The sequence below is a fragment of the Egretta garzetta genome, unplaced genomic scaffold (assembly GCF_000687185.1).
Source record: "Egretta garzetta isolate BGI_Z169 unplaced genomic scaffold, ASM68718v1 scaffold88, whole genome shotgun sequence".
NCBI lineage: Eukaryota > Metazoa > Chordata > Aves > Pelecaniformes > Ardeidae > Egretta > Egretta garzetta.
This window is the reverse complement of record NW_009260408.1, coordinates 1,356,355-1,376,221: the sequence shown is the minus strand read 5'-3', so window position 1 is coordinate 1,376,221 and position 19,867 is coordinate 1,356,355. Positions and strand designations below refer to the sequence as shown.

Sequence of the window (19,867 nt, the reverse complement as noted above, 5' to 3'; positions counted from 1 at the left end):
TTTGTGCCCAGCTCAGCTGTGTAATTCCAGCATACCTCAGGCAGATGACTGAATCTACCTTCTTTCTCAGCCTCCTACCTGTAAATTATCTCCAGATGCTACAGAAATAGGAAAAAAAATACATTACAGTTTTGGAGCACTCATATATTCCTGTAACAGCACCCAAGAAGTATGGAGGTTTGAACTGAGGATGTATAAGTAAATAATTTTTTTTAATTTCATGCCCAAATTATTTTAAGAAACAGACTCACAACATGAAAGTTTCTTTCCCTCACCAAACCAAAATACTAGAATAATGTTTTGGGGAAAAAAAAAGTTATTATTTTTATATGTGTTCTACCCTACTAAGAAAAAGACATTTCAGAATGAAAAATCGATTCTTCTCAGTCTCAGGTTGCTGGCAGCTAATTGCTATGTTACTCAGCTGGTCTGGGATCTTTTTTTAACCTCCCATTCCTTTTCTTTAAGTCCTACATAAAACCCAGGAAACACAGCATAATTTTTAGCCCTTACTGTAAGAGATCAAGACATGTACTGAGAGACACAGTTGACCAGAGAGTACCAAGAACACATTTCCAAAACCGAGGATGCGATTCAGGCTGCGACCCTGAGTGTCTGATGTGCTCCGGCTGATGTGAAAATATTGGATGATAAAAGCCATCCTCTGGAACCTGTCCATGCCTTGGCCATCAAGAAGTCAATATATTTGTACTCTTGATCTGTAACACATATGTATGGAGAATCAAATGCCCAAATGAAAAAAATCTTTCACAGACCCCCATTCATTTTTGCTGAATGCTTCCAAATTTGCTATGCAAATGCTTTGTTCTGGGACATCATTGGGAGCTAAGTATTGGTTCAGTGGTTTCCTACCAGAGTTTTGTTTTTTCAAAGCAAAGCTTCATCCTGGCAGGATCCACCTGAGACAACAGGGCAAAATTCCCCCATAGTGTTGTAACAACTATTTAATATTTAAAGTACATCAGACTTCTGAATCTCATACAAGAATGAAATACTTCCCATTTGCTAGGGATTGATACCTTCTGAAGCTACAGCACTGGAACAGACTATACTGAGTGATTTAGCCAGACCTATTTCTTGGCAGGTAATGTTTTGATTAAATTTTTACAGTCATGGGTGATTTAACAGCACAATTTCCTTTGTCCAAGTGCTGTCAGAGTTGCAAGGTCCTAAAATAAGCAACGTTGGAAAAGAGAGTCAATCAGAGGTGCTTTAGGAGTGAAGAAAATGCAAGTTTTGACATTAAAAATGGTGTTTAGAGAAAGGTAAGAGAATGTATGGCTGAAGTTTCCAGGACTGCGTATAGAGGTCTTAATATTGTCAAAGCCCATATTTCAATGAAGGGACATTGGGGTTTTTTCAAAATACTGGGTTTACAGAGGTGTTTCTATGCCTAATTAAGCCTGGCACAAGCTGTGGATGATAAGGGTCTGCGGGTTTCAGCCAATGCATGCAGCCCCATGTTGCAAAATACAGAGAAACTAGGTAAACGAGTTAAATGCAGCTTTAGTGTTCTCTTTGCCTAATACCTTAATATACCTTTAAGAAATGATGGCTGAAATCAAGCTATACACAGTTTTGGTCTATACCTGGCCTGGCCTTTTGCATTCATCCAGCCTGTGACTGGGTGGAGATGAACAGGGCTGCGAAGCCAAGTCCCAGCTGGTAGTAACTCCCATCTTCCACAGCTTCTCCTCCTTGCTCTGTGGGATTCCGTTATGAACAAAATCAGAGCACTGTCCCACCCTTTTCCTTTTTACTTCTCACCCTTATCAGTTCCTGGTTTGCAGTTCAGCCCACAACCAAATGCAAAGATGGGGGCCATCCAGCTGGGCATGGGGAGATGGCAATACCTACACCAGGACTCCTCTCAAGCTCACAGCATCAGCAGTCTTGCTGCTGACCTGAACCCTTGATCAGTTCAGGGTGACATTACGCTGATATTCATTCATGTTATACCATCATCTACCAGAGATTATCCTGAACTGGCTTGCCAGCCAAACAGATTTAAGAGGCCAGGAAGAGAGGGCGGTCAGGATGCTCGGAGCATTGAGGAGTGGTGTCACCAAGTCCCTTGATTTCTTCTGCCTGCTTTTGTTGATGAATTTATTGTCTTTTATTAGTTTAAATAAAAAAAATTAATTTAATAAATAAGAAATAGACCCTTACGATTCATTTCTAAGAATGTGTGCTCCTGTCGGCCCGCACGCAGAGCCAGGAATTCGACTGCTGTCAGATTTATATTATATGCACATGAAAATGAAACTGCAGTACAAGGGACTACTTGATGTGTTGTACTTATAGAATCTCAGTGTATTGTATATATTTGGAAGGCACAGTCCATTGCTTTTTCTATTGGGATTTCTAAAGTTGAAAAAAAAGCAGGACTAGAAACAAACACTATAGCTCTGTTAGATTTAAGGAACGATTCTCTTAAGAGTGGCTTTAACTTCGTGTTCTTCAGTCTGAAATAATTGATCTCTTACCCTGAATTTGAATGCACAGGTTTTTACAGTCAATGCTTCTTGGTGGGAGGCTTACAGTGAAGCATAATTAGATGCACACATTGTCCTGAAAAGAAATGTAATAAGCTCAGTTTCATCCTTTCGAGGGAGTTAAGGAAAAAATTCTAGAAAACTCACTTCTAGATTAGGAAAGTGTGAAATGCTCTTGCAAGAAAGCCATAACAAACATGAAAACCTGCTATAAAAACACTCATTGATTCTGAGAGCTGAGCGAGACCCTTACTCCCAGACTCAGTGCAGCGCAGGAGCCTTCCTGTCCAGCCTGCGAGGAGGGTTTGCGATCGCACAGTGTCACCGTTCTGCCATTAGGAAATGTTTTGGAAGGAAAGAAACAGGCTTACCCAGACATATATCATCAACATGTGCCAGGATTTAATATCCTGTACGTTTTATTTTTTTTTTGGCATGGCATAATTAAGCAGGAAATGGCTACCAGGATCAAGCGATAGCAACTGCTTTTCCCCTGAAGATGTCAAGGCAAAGGGACATTCCCTACCCACAGCCTGGCAAGGCGGAGGTTAAAAGCCTATCTCCAGCAGCCAGAGGCCTTGCAGCTGCTGGCAATTAGGCTTGTCAGCATTCCTCCCCGAAAGCTCCTGCTGGCATATCAAAATCAAGGGTACTAGCTGGCAGGCAGCCTTGCTCCTGCAGGGTGGGGATGCAAACCCAGCAGCAGTGGGAGGAGGGCTGGGATGGTGCTGCTGGGTGCGCAGGGTGGCTGAGCTGCCACGCTCCTTCCCAAACCGCTTTTGTGCAGCGGCGTGAGCTCGGCTCTGCTGCCAGCAGTGGGAAGTTGGAGCTTGCTTTGCTTTGGTCTTTGCTCTGGCTGGTGGCTTGAAGTGGTCTGTGCCGATTTCAGATCTTTTCCAAAATGCTGGCTGTTGCACCGCTGTTGGAAGATTTCTGGGGTCTGTGCTGCTGCGGGAGCTGATGGGGAATTGCACAATGCTGAGGAAAGAATAAAAATCAAAAGCTCCCACTGGGTAATGCAACAGCAATCTCATCGCTCTATCTAGTGCTGACTGTAGATCAGGATAGTCATCTTTGCTAGCAAGTTCTTGGCAATTTTACTCAAGCTTTACCTAGAGGCACTCTTGTGTAACCAAGGTTAAGCTGCAGAAAGCTTGCCCTGTCCCACTATGGAGAGGGCTGCTTTGTTAGCTGTTAACTGGGAAATCCAGGCAGAATATGGTTTGCTAACAGAGAACTATGACTTGAGATAGCAACTGCCCTTTCTCTCTTCCAGTTCTGTTTCATAAGATGAGTAACCGAAGATAACTGAATAAGAGTCACGTTATCCAGGACTTGCTCAGTGACGTTTCTGGAGTGCTGGTGTGGGAAGACCAATTTCTGCTTAATGCAAAGAAGTGGCATGTACTGTCTTTGTACTGAAAACCCCGCAGCTGTATCCCAAAAGCTTTAGGGGAAAATCCAGGACTTGGGTATAAAGAGTGTAATCGCTCTTGGGTGCCAAACTTCAGAAGCTGGAAATCCCTTCTCAGCTGTCAGCTAAGCCTTGCAATGGCTACATTCCACAAAACCACCATTTTTTGGCTTTGTTTCCTGGAGAACAGCATACAGTTTTACCTCTGATGTGTCAAGAGGTGTTTTGTTCTGCCTGCAACTGAATAGCTGCTGACCTGTTTCTTACATAGATCTAAAAAAGGGGTGGCATTTTGGCATTTCTTTGCCTACCTCTCCATGAGCAGGATCAGATAGGTTTGCTCTGGATCCAGTGCCCACTGGATCATCTGCCCCACATGAATCAAGCAGAAGGGTCTGCTTGCTTTAAATTCATCAGTGGACTGTTTGTCCTCCTGTTTGTACTTAGCAGTTTGGAGCTGTTGCCTTAAATGCTGTAACATGTCCGGAGAAGGGCAACAAAGCTGGTGAGGGGTCTGGAGCACAAGTCTGATGAGGAGCGGCTGAGGGAACTGGGGTTGTTCAGCCTGGAGAAAAGGAGGCTGAGGGGAGACCTTATCATCCTCTACAACTGCCTGAAAGGAGGCTGTAGTGAGGTGGGGGTCAGTCTCTTATCCCTGGTAACGGGTGAAGGGACGAGAAGAAATGGCCTCAAGTTATGCCATGGAAGGTTTAGGTTGGGCTTTAGGAAAAATGTCTTCACTGAAAGTGTTATCAAGCACTGGAACAGGCTGCCCAGGGAAGTGGTTGAGTCCCCATCCCTGGAGGTATTTAAAAGCCGGGCAGACGAGGTGCTTAAGGACATGGTTTAGTGGTGGGATGGCAGGGTTAGGTTAATGGTTGGACTTGATGATCTTTAGGGTCTTTTCCAACCTAAACAATTCCATTATTCTAAATGGGGAAGTGATGGGTTCAATTTTCATGCTAGTTGGAGTTAAAAGCCATCCCTCCCGAATGAGGGAGGCTCCAGGCTCTTTTGGGTTTGGAGAGAGTACCTTCTGCCTCAGAAATGGCTCCTGTTCAGAGAGAACCAAAAAAAAAAAAAAGGGATTCTGACTGTAGCCTGGTGCTTGCAGCGTTCGGTTGCTGTGTCTGATCCAAGTGCTTCTGTAGGTATTTTACCCAGAAATGGTTAAAAGCAGCTCACAGCAGAAGCCTGTACATTTGTGTATAAGCATATTTTTATATTTGGAAAAGGGTAGCTTAAGTAAAGAGAGAGGTCACTCACTCAGTCTCTAATTACTGGCTGGTGGCTGGGAGGGATGCACATTCTGCCCAGCTTCCTCACTTGTTTGAGCATCTTTCTTGCCAGGTCTTGTTGCATGGAGATGACTTTGGGAAATCCTGAATTGGTAAGGGCCTGAAAAAAGCAGGGCTGCTTGTCCAAGTAAGCTTGCAAAAAATTGCTACTTTTTTAACCAGCAGCTGCTGGGGAAAATCTAGCCAAGACTCAGAAAGAAGCAGGAACACCGGCTTGGTTTAGCACAGTTACCCTGGAGACAAGACTCCTAGCACAGCTCCCAGGCTCGGAGGAGAGGCATGAGCTGCCAGTTAAAAGTTGAAAATGATGCAAAATGTTATAGAGGATGACACTTTTTTTTTTTTCTTTTTTTAATGATTTCTTGAGATCTGAAAGCCCGGAGAAGTGGGAATGGATCTATCCCGTTTATCAGGATGTCCCCCCAAGTGGAGACAGAGTTGCCTGTGGACTTCACTTATACCAATGGGACAATCTACAGAGAGGGGTGGTCTGAGCATCTCCTCCATCATATATGTGGTGCTCTCATTACAGCTCGTACTGTCTGCGTGGTGGCACCTCCCCGGCCGCACAGCACACGCATCTCGTGGCGTGATGGGAGCCCCCCATGCTGGAGCAGAGTGCAGCGGCATTTCTCACCTCGGGGCTGAATGTGCAGGGGAAAGCAGGTGGAGAGCAAGAGTTGGCAGTAAAAACATGGAACAAGTCAAGTTTCCTTGAGACATTTTAGCCTTTGGTTTTTATATGAATTATGTGTTGAACTGGCTCATGCTTGTATGTCAGCCTTCTCTCCCCTGGAATTTCACCACTACAAATAAGCCTATATACCTACCTCATATAAGTAAATTATACTCCTTTGAATTTCTTAATGAAGCAATGCCGGATCATAAGGCGTGTTTCTCAGTGACTCAACAGTGACATTTTATATGGGATTGTCTGCTTTGTCAGTAAAAAGGGTTGCTATCGATGGAACAAGAGCCCTTCTGGCTTTGCATTCATTTCTGTAAGGTAGTAAGCTCAGTCTATTAGACACAGAATAGTGGTATGAGAGGAAAGGAAAATTTAGGTGGAGGTAAAAAAAATCTCTATTCCTGATACTCCATGTGACAGGAGATTATTTTTAATGTGTGAAGTGACCCAGTAACGTGGAATTTCATGCTTTCATCCACACACTAGAGAGAATTATTCTTAGAAATATAGCTGCTTAAAGAAAAAGGCGGGGGAGGGAACTGAGCAAACGGAGGGTTTGGTTTTTCCTCTGATGTGAACAATGAGCTCATATGTGGAAGTAAGAACCCCGCTCCTCTCTTTGTCTGGTCTCCTTCTTCCTTCAGATTTGTGGAAGTAAATTCAGCTGCCTTCTCCATCACCAAAGCAGGCATGAAAGGAGAGGTGGGGGACGAGCAGAGTGTGTGCTCTGCTCCTCTCCTCATCTTCCAGAGAAGCTGAACTAATGGGGATGGGGAGCAATTCACTGACAGTAATTGCCGTCCCATCCTCTGCTCTCCACCTCCTTTGAGCAGGAAAGACAGAAGGAGGTTTGTGACTCGGTGTGTGTTTAAGGGCTTGCCTTTACTGCCGTGCTAGCTGAAGACACTGTGCAGAGTGCTGCCCAGTGGGATGCACATCCCTGTAGAAAATCCCTAGCTAGCTCCGTAATGCTCTGAAGTTGGAGTTGGTTGGCCTGGGTGATGAGGAAACTCAAGTCCTGCCGATGCTTGAACTGCTAATGCAAAGGGGATGCAGCCGCGAGCTGTCACTCATCAAATGCTAATCCAGTCAGTCTCATGTCAATGAAATAACTATGCCATTAGAGCATCCTTATATGAAGCGATTGACTCAGCCGAGAGGAGCTATTTTGTCATTAGATGACTTAAGCCAACTTTACTTTGAGGACCAGTTGTCTTCTGGAGGTGCTTCTGCAGTCAGGTGCTTTATACATCACTCCTTCATGTACAACTCCCAGGGCCAGAGAGTAAAAAAGAAAAATAAATCTACTTACCTTCATAAGCAGATTCCAAAAATCAGAGTGTGTACTCTTCATCTGTTTGGGGTTTAACAAGTTTGAGTCTCTAACAGTCTCAAAAAGGCTAAGAAAACAATTTAGTTTTCAGTATCTTAACAGGGAAGAGAGAAAAGGGCACAGTAAGCAGGGACAAACTGTTTAAAGGATGCCAGATCTTATGTGGGATGTTTGTTTTTACACCTGGCTCATGAAATGTAACACCTGTATAATGTTTTACAGTGACAAGTTCCAGAACAAACAGCTGCTCCTGGAGCAATATTTTCATTTGCTTTCTTTTTTTTTCCCCTTCTGTTTCTTTTTCAGATAATGGCTCTGGGTCAGGAGAAGGAGGTGAGTACCAAACCTCAGTTACGCTTGCTTTTGACTGTTTGTGTGTCGGTTTTATGTACCTGGTTGTTGTATACTACAGGAATTAAGGAAAAATTATGGCAACTTAAAAGTAAGCTTCAATGTTGCAGTGTTATCTGACCATTTCAGAACAGTATTTGTATAGGAATAGGTTGTAGTTTGCATTTGACCAGTGTTGCTCTTTCAGATTTGATCTATATAATTTTTAATTTGTTGCCAGCAATATAGTGTAATGTTTAGATCCTTATTTCACCTGTATTTCTCTTCTGGAAATGTCCATTCACAGTGAGCTTCTTACCTTTTTTTTTTTCTGTTCTTTTCCTTAGTGTCTACTATGTCTACTTATTACTTGGTCAAACATGCTGCCTAAAAACCGTAATGATTACAGTTTATCTGTTTTTATCACATATTTTACCTTTTTCTGTTCAAAGCTGTGTATTCAAAAAGGGGATGTAGCACAACTGGTGCTAGTAGAAGTGTTCCTATCTTTGAACACATCTTAACCTTGCTCTAAGAAAAGAAAAATGTAATTTTATCTTAATTCTATCTTTGATACTACTAGCAAGAATACATATAGAATGAAAAATGCGAGATACAGATACATACAGACATGGAAAAGCCTTTTTGCTTTTAGGCTTTGCTTGTGTTAAGAAAGGGTTGCAGTTCATACTGATGGGACTGAGTTTTGAAATGTAGGAAATCTTGTATAGCTACAGGAAAATGTGCTTTTGTGGAAAACGATCAATGCCATCACTGTAGGGCTAAACACAACAGTTAACTCTCCAAAACATCAGAAGCTAGCTCGCTCTTTTTTTTTCATGTATGGAGTGAAGGGGAGGCATTTCCCTCCCCCTTTAATGAGATACTATCAGTAAATTCCTGAGCTGCTGCTGGCACATGGCCATTCTCACCCTTGTGTCCTTTTGGAGCAGTGTCTGAAGGAACAATGTTCTCCTCAAACACTGCCTCTTCCTACCTTCTTCACTGGTGATTTTTTCCTGAAGCTCTTCTTCCCGAGGTTGCATCCCACTCTCTCCCAGCTCTGTTTGCTTCTCCTTCCCGCTTTGTTACCCAGCCTGTTATTCCACTACAGCTGCGCCCCGCAAGCCAAGCGTTGCTGGCCTCCGTACTGCCATGCACATCTTATAAGAGACAGATGACAGTAATTTAGTCCACATCTGACTTTTATTTTTGGAACAGTTTTAGAAATGTTTGAATGCTGTTGGGAATTTTTTTTCAGTACTTCCCAACTGGATACAAAAATCCCTAGTAAAGTCCCTTGTAAATGTTACTGTGTTGGTCTGGAAGAGATTGGCAGCCGACTGACAGATGTGGGGATTCTTTGGGTAATTTCATTAATAGTTTGGAGAAAAAGTAGGACAGAACATGCTGTGTTTTGTTGGTTAGGCTGCTCACCGAAGAGGTGAAAGTTCCGAGTTCAAATATACTCATTGCTTGATTTGGGGCAGGAGACAGAACCAGCTCCACCGTGTATTGGTAAGAGAGGTCCAGAGTGGGTTTCCCTTGGTCGCTGCTGTTGTTTTCATTCTTACTTGAAATATTGATTGAGCCTGGGACAAAGGGAGTGGGAGGAAGGCAACAGCCTGGAGGCCGGGAGGATGCATGCTATAGGAAGGCTTTGTTAGCTGGGAGGCGGCATGCCAGTGAATTTTAATTATTTATGCAAAATAGAATGGCATCAGCTGAGGAGATTCGGTGGTCCCTCCACGCTACCTTGTAGCAGTGGTTAGTGCTTTGTCTTGGGAGGCGGAATACATAGGTTTGGTTCACTTCAGGCAGAAAGAATTGAATCTGTGTCCCTTGGTGCAAGGTGAGTATCTGCACTACCTAGGTATCAAATAAAGGAGGAACAACGTACCCACTACCTCCTCCAGCAGATTTGTGATGTTAGCCCTTCTTTTCTTTGGCTTTCTTCTGAAATGTCCCACTTCTGTTCGGTATAAAAATGGTTTTAGTCCTTAACTTTAGAGAGAAAAATACTTTAAACAAGCAGAAATTGAAAATCCTGCTTGGTACTTTTTCTTTCTTTGGCTACATCTAGGCTATTGGTTACATGATGAACTAGTGCTGTCCCTGTCTGCCTTTGTCACTAAAGTGGGTGTTGGGTAATGCTTCTGGAGAACAGTTGGCCAGTCTTCAGCATGCTGAGTCATTTTCTGAGTCTGAAAGCAGTCCTTCAAAGGGTGGAATCTACTGTTGCTTTGATTATTGCTCTGGCCAAAAACTCAAGAATATTGTTGTACTCGCAGTATTTTTGTATCTGGAATTATTTTGTTCCATTATTCACGTGACTGTAAAAATGTTACAAGGAGGCATTAAAAACATCAAAGTTGCATTACAAGTTAAGGGAATTTAGAATTAAAACTGAGCTTCTAAAAGAATGCTGAACCTATTGAAGATGGAGGTGGCACCATTTGGAATCCAGACAAGGAGGAAAGGCAGGAACCCAGGCAGCAGGTGACCTACAGGGCCGGGGTGCTCCCTGGTGCACACCGCAGTCCTGCCACCCTGGTTATTCCAGCTACTGGACTGACCGGAGCACAGCACAGCTCCTTCCCGGACCAGCCTTCCCCATTTTCTTCCCAAGGAAGCCAGGACATGCTGAGATATAATAATCAGCCAGGCCTGATCATTTGGCATCATACCCTTGGCTAGGGGTGCACAAGTGGGAACCAAGGTGCATGGAGAGCTTCTGTGCCCCATGGGTTAGGTACAGCTGCTGCTTGTAAGTACGAGGAAGCAGCAACGGGAGTGGAAACACGCAGGGGTAAGTGAGAGAGAGGCAGCAAGTAAGCAAACACGCTAGCTTCGAGATTTGTGTTTTCTTCCTAGGATTTACATTTCCAGATGTTAATCACAAAATCAGTGTTTGCTATGTTTCTTAAACACACAATTAGTGTGATTGTGTATGCACCAGTGATGCTTGCACACACGGAATGGATGAGCGCAGCTGCTCGTATACGTCCAGGAAGCATCGCGATTGCTGTGCAGGAGATGTACTGTTTGCTGGTAGATTTTTAACTGTGAAGGAAAGTTCTGGGAAAGCATCTGAGTTGTGCTCTTCAGTTGCCATAGCTCTGCCTGTGACAGTCCCCACTGCTGAAATTAGCTGCTTGCTTCACATGCAGCTGAGATTTGTGCTAGCAGTTCACGCTGTTCTCTTTCATTTTTCAGACACAGAACAAGCTCGCTAATGATTCTGAAACTTGACTTGATGCAGATTTTCCCTCCCACTCCCAAACTGTATGATGCTAAATGTTTATATTTTTTTATGTAAAAAAAAAAAAAAACAACAAAAAAAACCAACCAACAAAACAGGGAGTAGATTTAGAACTGACTAAAAAGCCCACAAAAATCCCCTTTTTCAAAGACTATTTCAGACAAGGTCTTGCCTTAGAAGTTGTCACGTGCCACAAAAATTCTAAAGACCATGGAACTACTGATCCAGGTTCTCTCCCAGATCATGTGTGCTGTTACAAAGATACTAGATTTTAGGAAAAGAATTAAAAGTGGCATAATTTTTTCAGTACGCCTGAATGAGATGGAAGAGTAAAATTTTTAAGGGTGACACAATTGTCTACTTGCCCTCTGACATTCTGGATAAGTGATTCCCATTTTCTATGCTCTGACAGCACAGTATTAATAAAGAATTGTAATGAAGTTACTCATTTTGCTCATTTCAGAAGTCTGAACCTTCAATTAGCATAATAAAAATTACACTTATGAAACTAAGCTGTTGATCACTTGTGGCAGTGGGTATCCCGAAGCCACTTCTAAGAAGAGTATGGATTGTTAATTCAGAAATTAGAGAAATTTCAAAAGCCTCATTACTCTACCATTATGTTTCACCTCTACAGAAAACAATGTCAGAGAGTGGGACTCAGCCTGAAAAATGTTGTTTAGTTGAGGTCACAGCTGACGACAGTGGGATCCTTGAGATTTGTGTTTAAGACATGGGCTTTTCTCTCTAATCTCATGAGTCTTTCTGTAGTTTCCCCTATTCTGAAGAACACAGGCATGGAACCGTCTCCTGATCCACTTTGTTTAAGCAGTGATTTGTTAGCGTTTGAGGCAGGACTGGTTCAGATTCATGTTCGTCTCTGCCAGTAGTAAATTACAACACTATTTGACCTGCTGGATGTACTTCCACAACTGGTAGATCGGGGCATGAAAAGTGATCCTCAGGCTGTCACATGTACATAAAGAAGGTAGATTGAGAGCTTGCATGAAACGTTTTCTTCTATCTAACAAGAATTTTAATTTTTTTTTTTTCTGGTGGAACCTGCCATGTTCTCCTTGTAAAAAGAACAGTGTTGACCCAATAAAGTAGCCTTGGAAAGATTAACTTTGGTAGGTTTATATGAATGTGACTAAGGATGAAGTTTTACAATTTTTTCTTCAAGGTGTTTTCTGTGCGCAGATAGGGGTTTTTTTTTCTGAAGTTTACAACTCAATAGTAGCCAAGAATATCTAAAAAGAAGTAGTCATTAGTGATCTTCTTGCCCTCTCGCTATACAAAGAGCTGGCACTCAGGACTCCTAGCCATGTAGAAGCCCTACCATTTAGCTGAAGTAAATTCAATGTTCAGAAAACCTCAGTCTTGTGATAAAGCCGCTCTCCTTGTCAATATTCTAAAAAAGATCCTAGCATGACATTGCCGAAATAGCAGTGAGACAACTGCAAGAGCAATCAGAGCCATTGGTCTGAATTCTGCTCAGATTTACAATCACACCCTGCATTATTAGAAAAAATTTTGGGCCACTGCAGATGGGAACACTGGTTCTTAAAGGAAAGCTTTTTGAAGAAGCTGGTTCCGTTTTTTCTGTCAAAGGTATTGGTGACAAAGATAATTTGCTTTCATCTGGCAGTAGTCCTTATCCATGAGGCTTTTTTTAGTAGTACTTTCCATCTGGCATCCAGGCATAGTGCAATAACTTTTGAAGGAGAATGTTACATCTTCTGAGCTCCCAAGTCCCTGATAAATGAATGCTTCTGAGCTGTTATTCCCATGTCCCTCCAAGTAAAGGCCTTTTTTCCTCTCATTCCAGATAGTCCTTACTTTCTCTGTTTGACCCTGCCAGCAAATGGCAGCTGTGATACTGACTTTGTGATATAGTTAGGCCTTTGCAAGGATGTGCTGAAAACCAGCAGCATGTGTTATGCACACCATCAAGGAAAGAGTTAACAACTGGTAATGACTTTTCAAGCCAGTTTCTCAGAGACAGATTTGTGTCCTAGAAGAGGCAGGGTCTGAAGTCTAGTAATCAACCGACATGGGTAAGATTTCCAAGTGTCCTGCTATGCCCATAACATTAATTTTTTATTCTTTTTGTTCAGCATCTATCTGTGTACCTAAAAAAAATGCACTTTTGATATTAAAATAGATGTAATGGTAATTAGACAGATGGCACCCAATCATTTCAGGCTTTTAAGCTAGGGAAATAACATGCTTGCAATACATATAGCTAAGTTAATTATTATTAAAATAATTTGTTTTGAATTTCTAATCCCTCTGAAATTTAATAGCTAAAGTATCTTGTGATGAACGCCTAGCAGATTGCATTTAGTAATTAATAAATTGATATACAGTATGTGCTTTTTAGCAGGCTACCATCTGTTCCTTCCCCTCACTGGGGACAACACTTATCCAGTAATTGTCACACAGTCAGGGTGGTATACAGACACAGTTTAGAACCCTGAATATTTTTTACTTGAATTTGTAATAATGCTACTGATTTGTTTTAATTTTGTTTTAATGTATTTTAATACGACTGCAGAAACTTGATGCTGATTAACACCCTGGACAGGAGGTAACATCATGTCTTTTAGCATATTTCTATAATGGTGTGTGACTTAGAAAGATTTAAGTGCCAATTCCATCACGTGGCTTGTCACTGAGTATCATTTTAGCTTCAGAGAGCCCTATTTATTTCTGTTGAGAATCCTACTCCCTGTAGGTAAAATTAACACCGAAAACACTCAAACTTGCAAGAATTACTGTGTGTTCACCAAAGGTTCAGCAATGCACAGGCAAAGGGCCTGAATGTTCCGGCCTTCTGTTGGTGAAAACTTACTCTAAGCAGGGGTCTCAGGGGGGCTGGAGCTTGCTCGGAAGGATGCTGGAGCCAGGGGCACGGAAGGACAGATTCCTCTTGCCTCTTGTGCAGGATGACAGATAGCAAATGAGGGCAGGTTCATCTCATGCAGCCTGAATAGGGCCTGCAGAATGGCGTTCGGCATGTTCATGAAATTGTGGGACACCTCCCTTGGCATCTGGTGACTTTCTTGTCCTTTCCCTTTTCCACCATCATCTGCTCGTACATAATTTCCCTGGCGATTACTCTGAAGTTGTTGTGTCTTCCTCTGGAGAAGAAGGAGTTAGCTGCATTTGAAGCAAGACAGTGGAGTGAACGGGTATTCGAGTTCTCCAGCCGGAGAGTCCTGCAGCGTAGAAGCTGATCCAGCTCCCGCAGTCTGCCAGCTTTCCCCACTGTTATCCATGGTGTCATACGGATAGAAGCAGAATAGGAGTTATAGTTGTCAGGTGTGTAAAATACCTAACACATAGCAAGGGTAGCGGTGGTAGGGAGTCTTACAGTGCATGTCCTCAAGTCGTTTGCTTAAAAGTGCACACGCTATCGTTATCATAACCCCTGGGCAAACATGTCACCTTGGCTGGGTTGTGATTAGAGTATCAAGCTTCAAACTCCCCTCCTCCAGGCAACTCAGTCACAAATAGACCAGGCATCCTTGTGTTAAACCTGTAATGCCCGTTCTTGCAAAATCAAACTTCAAAGGCTGGTGTCATTACTGGGGTGTGCTTACAGCTGCAGTGTGTGGTCTATACTGCGCAGGGGAAGTACCTTTCAGCCAGGTATAGATATCTGGCTATACCAAGCCAGGCTTTGCTTCTAAGCCACATGGGTGCTGGATAAGAGAACAGAGCCTTCCACATTGGTGAATATTGCTTTTGTGTATGATCCAGCAGCATGGTCGAGATAATTCAAGACACCACTTGCCAAAAATTTGGGACAGCTAAGAGTAGTTGTTGCACTGGCTTTAAATATATACTTACAGACAAAAGAGCAACTTTGCAGCTTTGTTTTAAATTATGGGGACGATCTCCATTTTAACTAAGTGTGCCATTAAAGTTGCCCTAAAAATTAATGGAAGAGACAATAAGTCACCAAACTGTTTAGCGAACTGCAGCCCGTAATGTGTGATGCTGTCTGTGGACTGTGTTTGAGAGGAATTTCCAGTGCTAGCTGTACTGAGGGAATCATGGTCTGAACACGGGGTTCTTCTGTACTTTAGGGTGCAGGAGGGGATTTGCTGTGGCCCTTCCTATTTTTCCAACATCTTTTTGGGATTAGTTGCTCCCATGAGATACAGCAAAAATCACTATACTCCCAAAACAGATGGAAATTGGTTTTCAGAAGGGCTTTCCCCAACAAGGGAATCTTTATTCCATCCGTACCTGGCTACTGAGCAGTTGCAGCTCTCCACAAGCTCCCCCCGCTTCACTGTGAGCAGTGATAAATACATATATACAGCACAGCTCCCTCTCCAGGCCATGCCTTGGGGCAGACCAAGCTTCACCTTGACACAGACTGATGCTTCAAGCCTGATTGAAAGCCCTCAGCAGAAACCCAACCGTATTACCATCGTAGGAACACACAAATGAGTTGCTGAGGGAAGCAATTTACTGCTGGCCAGTTCCTCTAGCGCTGCTGCCCATTTGCAGGCTCCTACCCCAAAGCTCCTAAGGTATAGCTGGCCATCTTCTGAAGAGGAATAATGACTCGAGGAGAAGTGTTAGGGAGCGCTGCAGCTCAGAGAGACAACTGGGAGTCACGGGTCCCATCCTCGTGCCTCATTTCTTTTGAAGGACAGAGCATTAATGAGGTGCTGCCCCGAAACACGGAAGGAAGCTGCAAAGAGAGGGAAAATGAGCTTTCACTCAACATGAAATTAAGGTGTCAAAGAACAGAATTAATCAAGATACCAATGAAAGTGAGGATAAGAAATTCTGTAATCATCTATACATCAACATTTGAAGCCTGCATAATAAACAAGAGGAGTTCAATTTCTCATTTAGGAGCATATTTTGACCTAATTGATATTACTGAAACCTGCTGGGAAGATCTGATTGATTGGGATATTAAAATTAATGGCTATAACCTATTTAGGAACGATCAAATGTGGGGGAGAAAGGAGAAGGGAGGGGCAATCTGTCAAGGGCTGCATTGCCTATTTGGAGACATTTGCACCAGAGAAACTTATGCTCTCAAATATTAATGGATTAACTTATTTTAACAGCACACAAATGAAGTACTGAAAATGTCTGCTACCAATTCAGGTTGAAAACCAGTATTTATCTATTCTGCATTGGTGGGAAAAGCTGCATTTTCTTCAAGGACTTCAGTCTAAATTATCTGCAGCATCTCATGCTGCTAGTACTAAAACCTCATGCAGCTAGTAATGAAAGAAGCTTCTAAAAATTATAGATGACTACCACCTAGCTTGGAAATGTTGCACCAATACATGTTCATCTGTATTACACCTCATCCTGAAAGGTGTAAATTATTAGTATCTGAGGTGCAGGTGCTTGACTTGCACGTATTCATTATATGCAAACAAAATAAAGTACAGATAAATAATTCTATATACATAAGGTCTAGCAAATTCTGATCAAGAAAAAAAGGCGACACTTTTTCTAAAGCAAATCTAATTGTAAAAAGTTGGGAAAGCAATTTTATGGGGAGAGGAAAGGAGAGAGAGAAGTTTACACTGTATAGCATATAGAAACAATGAACAAGTAGTTGTAGGCTACTACGAAAATGAAAAGGTATCAGAGCATTCACAGAACTAAAGCCCATGAGGAAGGGTGTGCATGTACACGTGCGTGGGTGTACGTGTTGCTTCTTCAGCTCCATTACAAAATTGAAATGCTAATAGTGCAGCAAAAGTGCTCTGCAAGGCATTCTGGTTCTATTTGTAGTCAAGTCAGATAGTATATGTAGGATATGATGAAATATTTTCCATGCTAGCAGTACTACAGAAGGATATTAAGCACCAAATGCTGAAGACAGGTGTTTTGTGACCAGCAGGTCTGGCTGGTTTGCACCTGAAAGCTTTAAAAATGGGTGGTAAAGAATCCTCTGGGCTGACGATGACTTTTCTGGTCTCTTTTTCTTCAGTAGAACAATGAGAAATAATGTACAAGTACTTTGAGAAGAGATATATGTGATGATCGGGCAGGCTACAGCCTTTCATTCTGGCATCCATCAGAAGGAAAGCAGTGGAATAAGAGGTGGAAGAATCAACTAAGAGCAGAATTAAGGGAGGGGAAAATATTTAATGCCAGTCATTGTGGGTTCGTGGAAAACCTTTACTGAGAAATTTGCCTTTTTTTTTAAACTTATTTTTCTAAGAAAGGCATTTGTACCACAGAACATTTTATGCAAGCGTACCACCTCAAAACCATCACCTTTCTCAGTCAAAGGCAAACTCTCACACAAATCTAAGTAACTAGAGGGCACAGCATCCACATAGTGCCCATCTAATTTGCAAAAATATTGAATTGTTAAACGTTACAAAATGAGTGTGTTTCTAGGGACTGTTCTTGGCTTTATGACACCTTCCACTGGTGAACTGGGAGCAAACCAGTCAGTACTGATCAGGCCCGTATGACAGAGCTCAGGTCTAACATGAGCTAACAGGATGCACAAGCAGGCAGGATTTTAATGCCTGAGGACAGAGTTATAGGTAGCGAGTCCAGGATCTAGGAGATTGTTCCTCAATGTCAGCCCCTCTCCTACAGACTGGTGACCCTGAGAAGGACTCACTGGGAAGTAAGGTGGATAATAAAGTGAGCGTGAATAATAATGGTCAGTGCAGAAAAATGGTCAGAAATTAATACAGATGTTGGATGTTTTAACTGAAGAATATCATAGGCAGTATTTGGCTTTGATGACAACTCTTCGCTGCACCTGTAATTCCAGCGGGTGTTAACATGCTGGGGAAGGGCATCGAAACTTGTAAGAACAGCAAAAGAAGTGGAAATACCATGAATGAAAGCCATGAGCAGTGCCATTTGTTTAACTTACTTAAACTGTAGGGGATCATTTATTGGCATGGAAAAGTGAAATCTGACGCTAAAGGACACTTTAGGATGCCAAACCCAGCTACAGGACTATGGTATCTAGAAAGAAGGAAAAATCAAATAAGATGTACATCTGTAAAGATTAAAGCAAATTAGCTCTACTGCAACTTAATATGAGTGGTAATAGATTTTCTACAGTGGGAATTTTGTAATAAAGTTTGATATGCATTAATCTTTGAAAAATGCACAGCATGCTTTAGACAGAAGTTAATTTGAGATGCTCACCTGCACTATTCTCTATGTAAGCCCAGCCTCCAGGTAGGAGGGAGAGATTTCCTTCAGCCAAGATCCAGGAAAATTAGGAAGGACTCGTGAGGATTCCTTTTTCTATTTATATTTAGAGAATGTAAATGCAGCTTTTTAACTGGTGGTGTTTGATTAGCTGTTGCTACAACACATAAAGCTGCTATGAGAAAGAGAATCTCTTTGATCTCTGTCCATCTGACAGCCTTTTGTAGTCAGCCTTTGTCACGAATGAATTTGTGAATCCCGTTGCAAATGCTGCTCACTACGCCAGTTTGTCGCGAATGAGTGTCTTTGCACAATTTGATTTAGTAACAGTTTAGAATTTATTTATGCCTTTATGGCAAATCACAGGATTTGATTGTGATATTTTAATAGTACTCAATCATCAGTCGATTAACAAAGTGACTCGATAAAATTAATCAAAACAGCGACTTAGTTACAGATTCAAAGATGGCAAGGTTCACTCTATTACTGCATGGAAGAAGTACGTAAAGGAAAATTAAGTTACACTCGAGTTAGAATGATTCACAGAGAGATCGTGGATGCAGAGGATAAGAAGGACCCTCCCGTTGAGTCAGGAGGTTCAGAATAGACCCCCCTGCTTTCTAAACTCCTCAGACAGGTGTCTAGGTGCACCTAGGTCCAATCTTAGTCTCAGACTTGGTCAACAGTTTATGTCTAAGGATATTATGTGTGTATTGGGTTTGTGTGGCAAGGTTTTGATAGTGGGGAGGCTACAGGAGTGGCTTTTGTGAGAAGCTGGTAGAAGTTTTCCCTGTATCTGCTGCTGGCCAAGGCCAAGGCCATCAGCAACAGTGGTAGCACCTCTGTGATAATATATTTAAGATGGAAAAAAAAATGGCTGCAGCTCAGTAGCCGGAGAAAGAGAGAATTGAGAGGGGGTTTGTGTGGCAAGGTTTTGATAGTGGGGAGGCTACAGGAGTGGCTTTTGTGAGAAGCTGGTAGAAGTTTTCCCTGTATCTGCTGCTGGCCAAGGCCAAGGCCATCAGCAACAGTGGTAGCACCTCTGTGATAATATATTTAAGATGGAAAAAAAAATGGCTGCAGCTCAGTAGCCGGAGAAAGAGAGAATTGAGAGGGTGGGAGAGGCGCAGCCCCGCAGGCCCCAGGCCGTGCCGCAGGAGGGCAGGAGGGGCTCCAGGCACCGGAGCAGAGTGTGACCCCATGGGAAGGGGTTTCTTTTTATCCTCTCCTACTCTGATTTGATTGGTAATAAATTAAACTCATTTCATCAAGTCACATCTGTTTTGCCCATGATGGTACCTGGCAAATGATCTCTCCCTGTCCTTATCTCAACCCACCAGCCTTCTGATATTTTTGTCTCCCCTGTCCAGTTGAGGAGGGGGAGTGATAGACCGGCTTTGGTGGGCACCTGGTGTCCAGCCAGGGTTAACCCATCACAACGTGTCTAGCAGCAGCCTAAGGTTTATTCACAGTTTTAAGGTGGACCACAAGATTTTTAGCAGCACTTGATCATTGACTAAATTATCATTCACTGAGTTAGTAATTAAATCACACATCTATGGACTACTTAATTCACACAAGCATACACACGGACATGGAGATATATATATATATGTATAAAAAGGTTTACCTGCTAAAAATTCCCCTCGAGTTCAAGTGAAATTCATCGAATGTCTTGGCATTCCTCAGTGGGCAAGGGTTGAGCCTCAAGGAGTGAAGGGTTTCAGCCTAGGTTCCACTGTTGGTCTTTGGTGATAGACCTCCCATTTTCACAAACGTAAGAATTTGCAAGCTCTGAGAGGTGTCCCACTCAGAGGGAGATACTGGTCACAGCCCACTAGGGTGCAGGA

At 42.6% G+C, this 19,867-nt stretch overlaps 1 protein-coding gene across 1 annotated transcript in view; it reads left to right on the top strand.

Annotated features, from left to right (window-relative positions):
- The window catches only part of TMEFF1 (transmembrane protein with EGF like and two follistatin like domains 1), a 52,835-nt gene that overhangs the window by 8,051 nt on the left and 24,917 nt on the right, over nt 1-19,867 (top strand). The window contains exon 5 of the mRNA XM_009643507.2: nt 7,556-7,582. Coding sequence (XP_009641802.1) covers nt 7,556-7,582 — 27 coding nt within the window. The remainder of the gene's footprint in view (nt 1-7,555; nt 7,583-19,867) is intronic.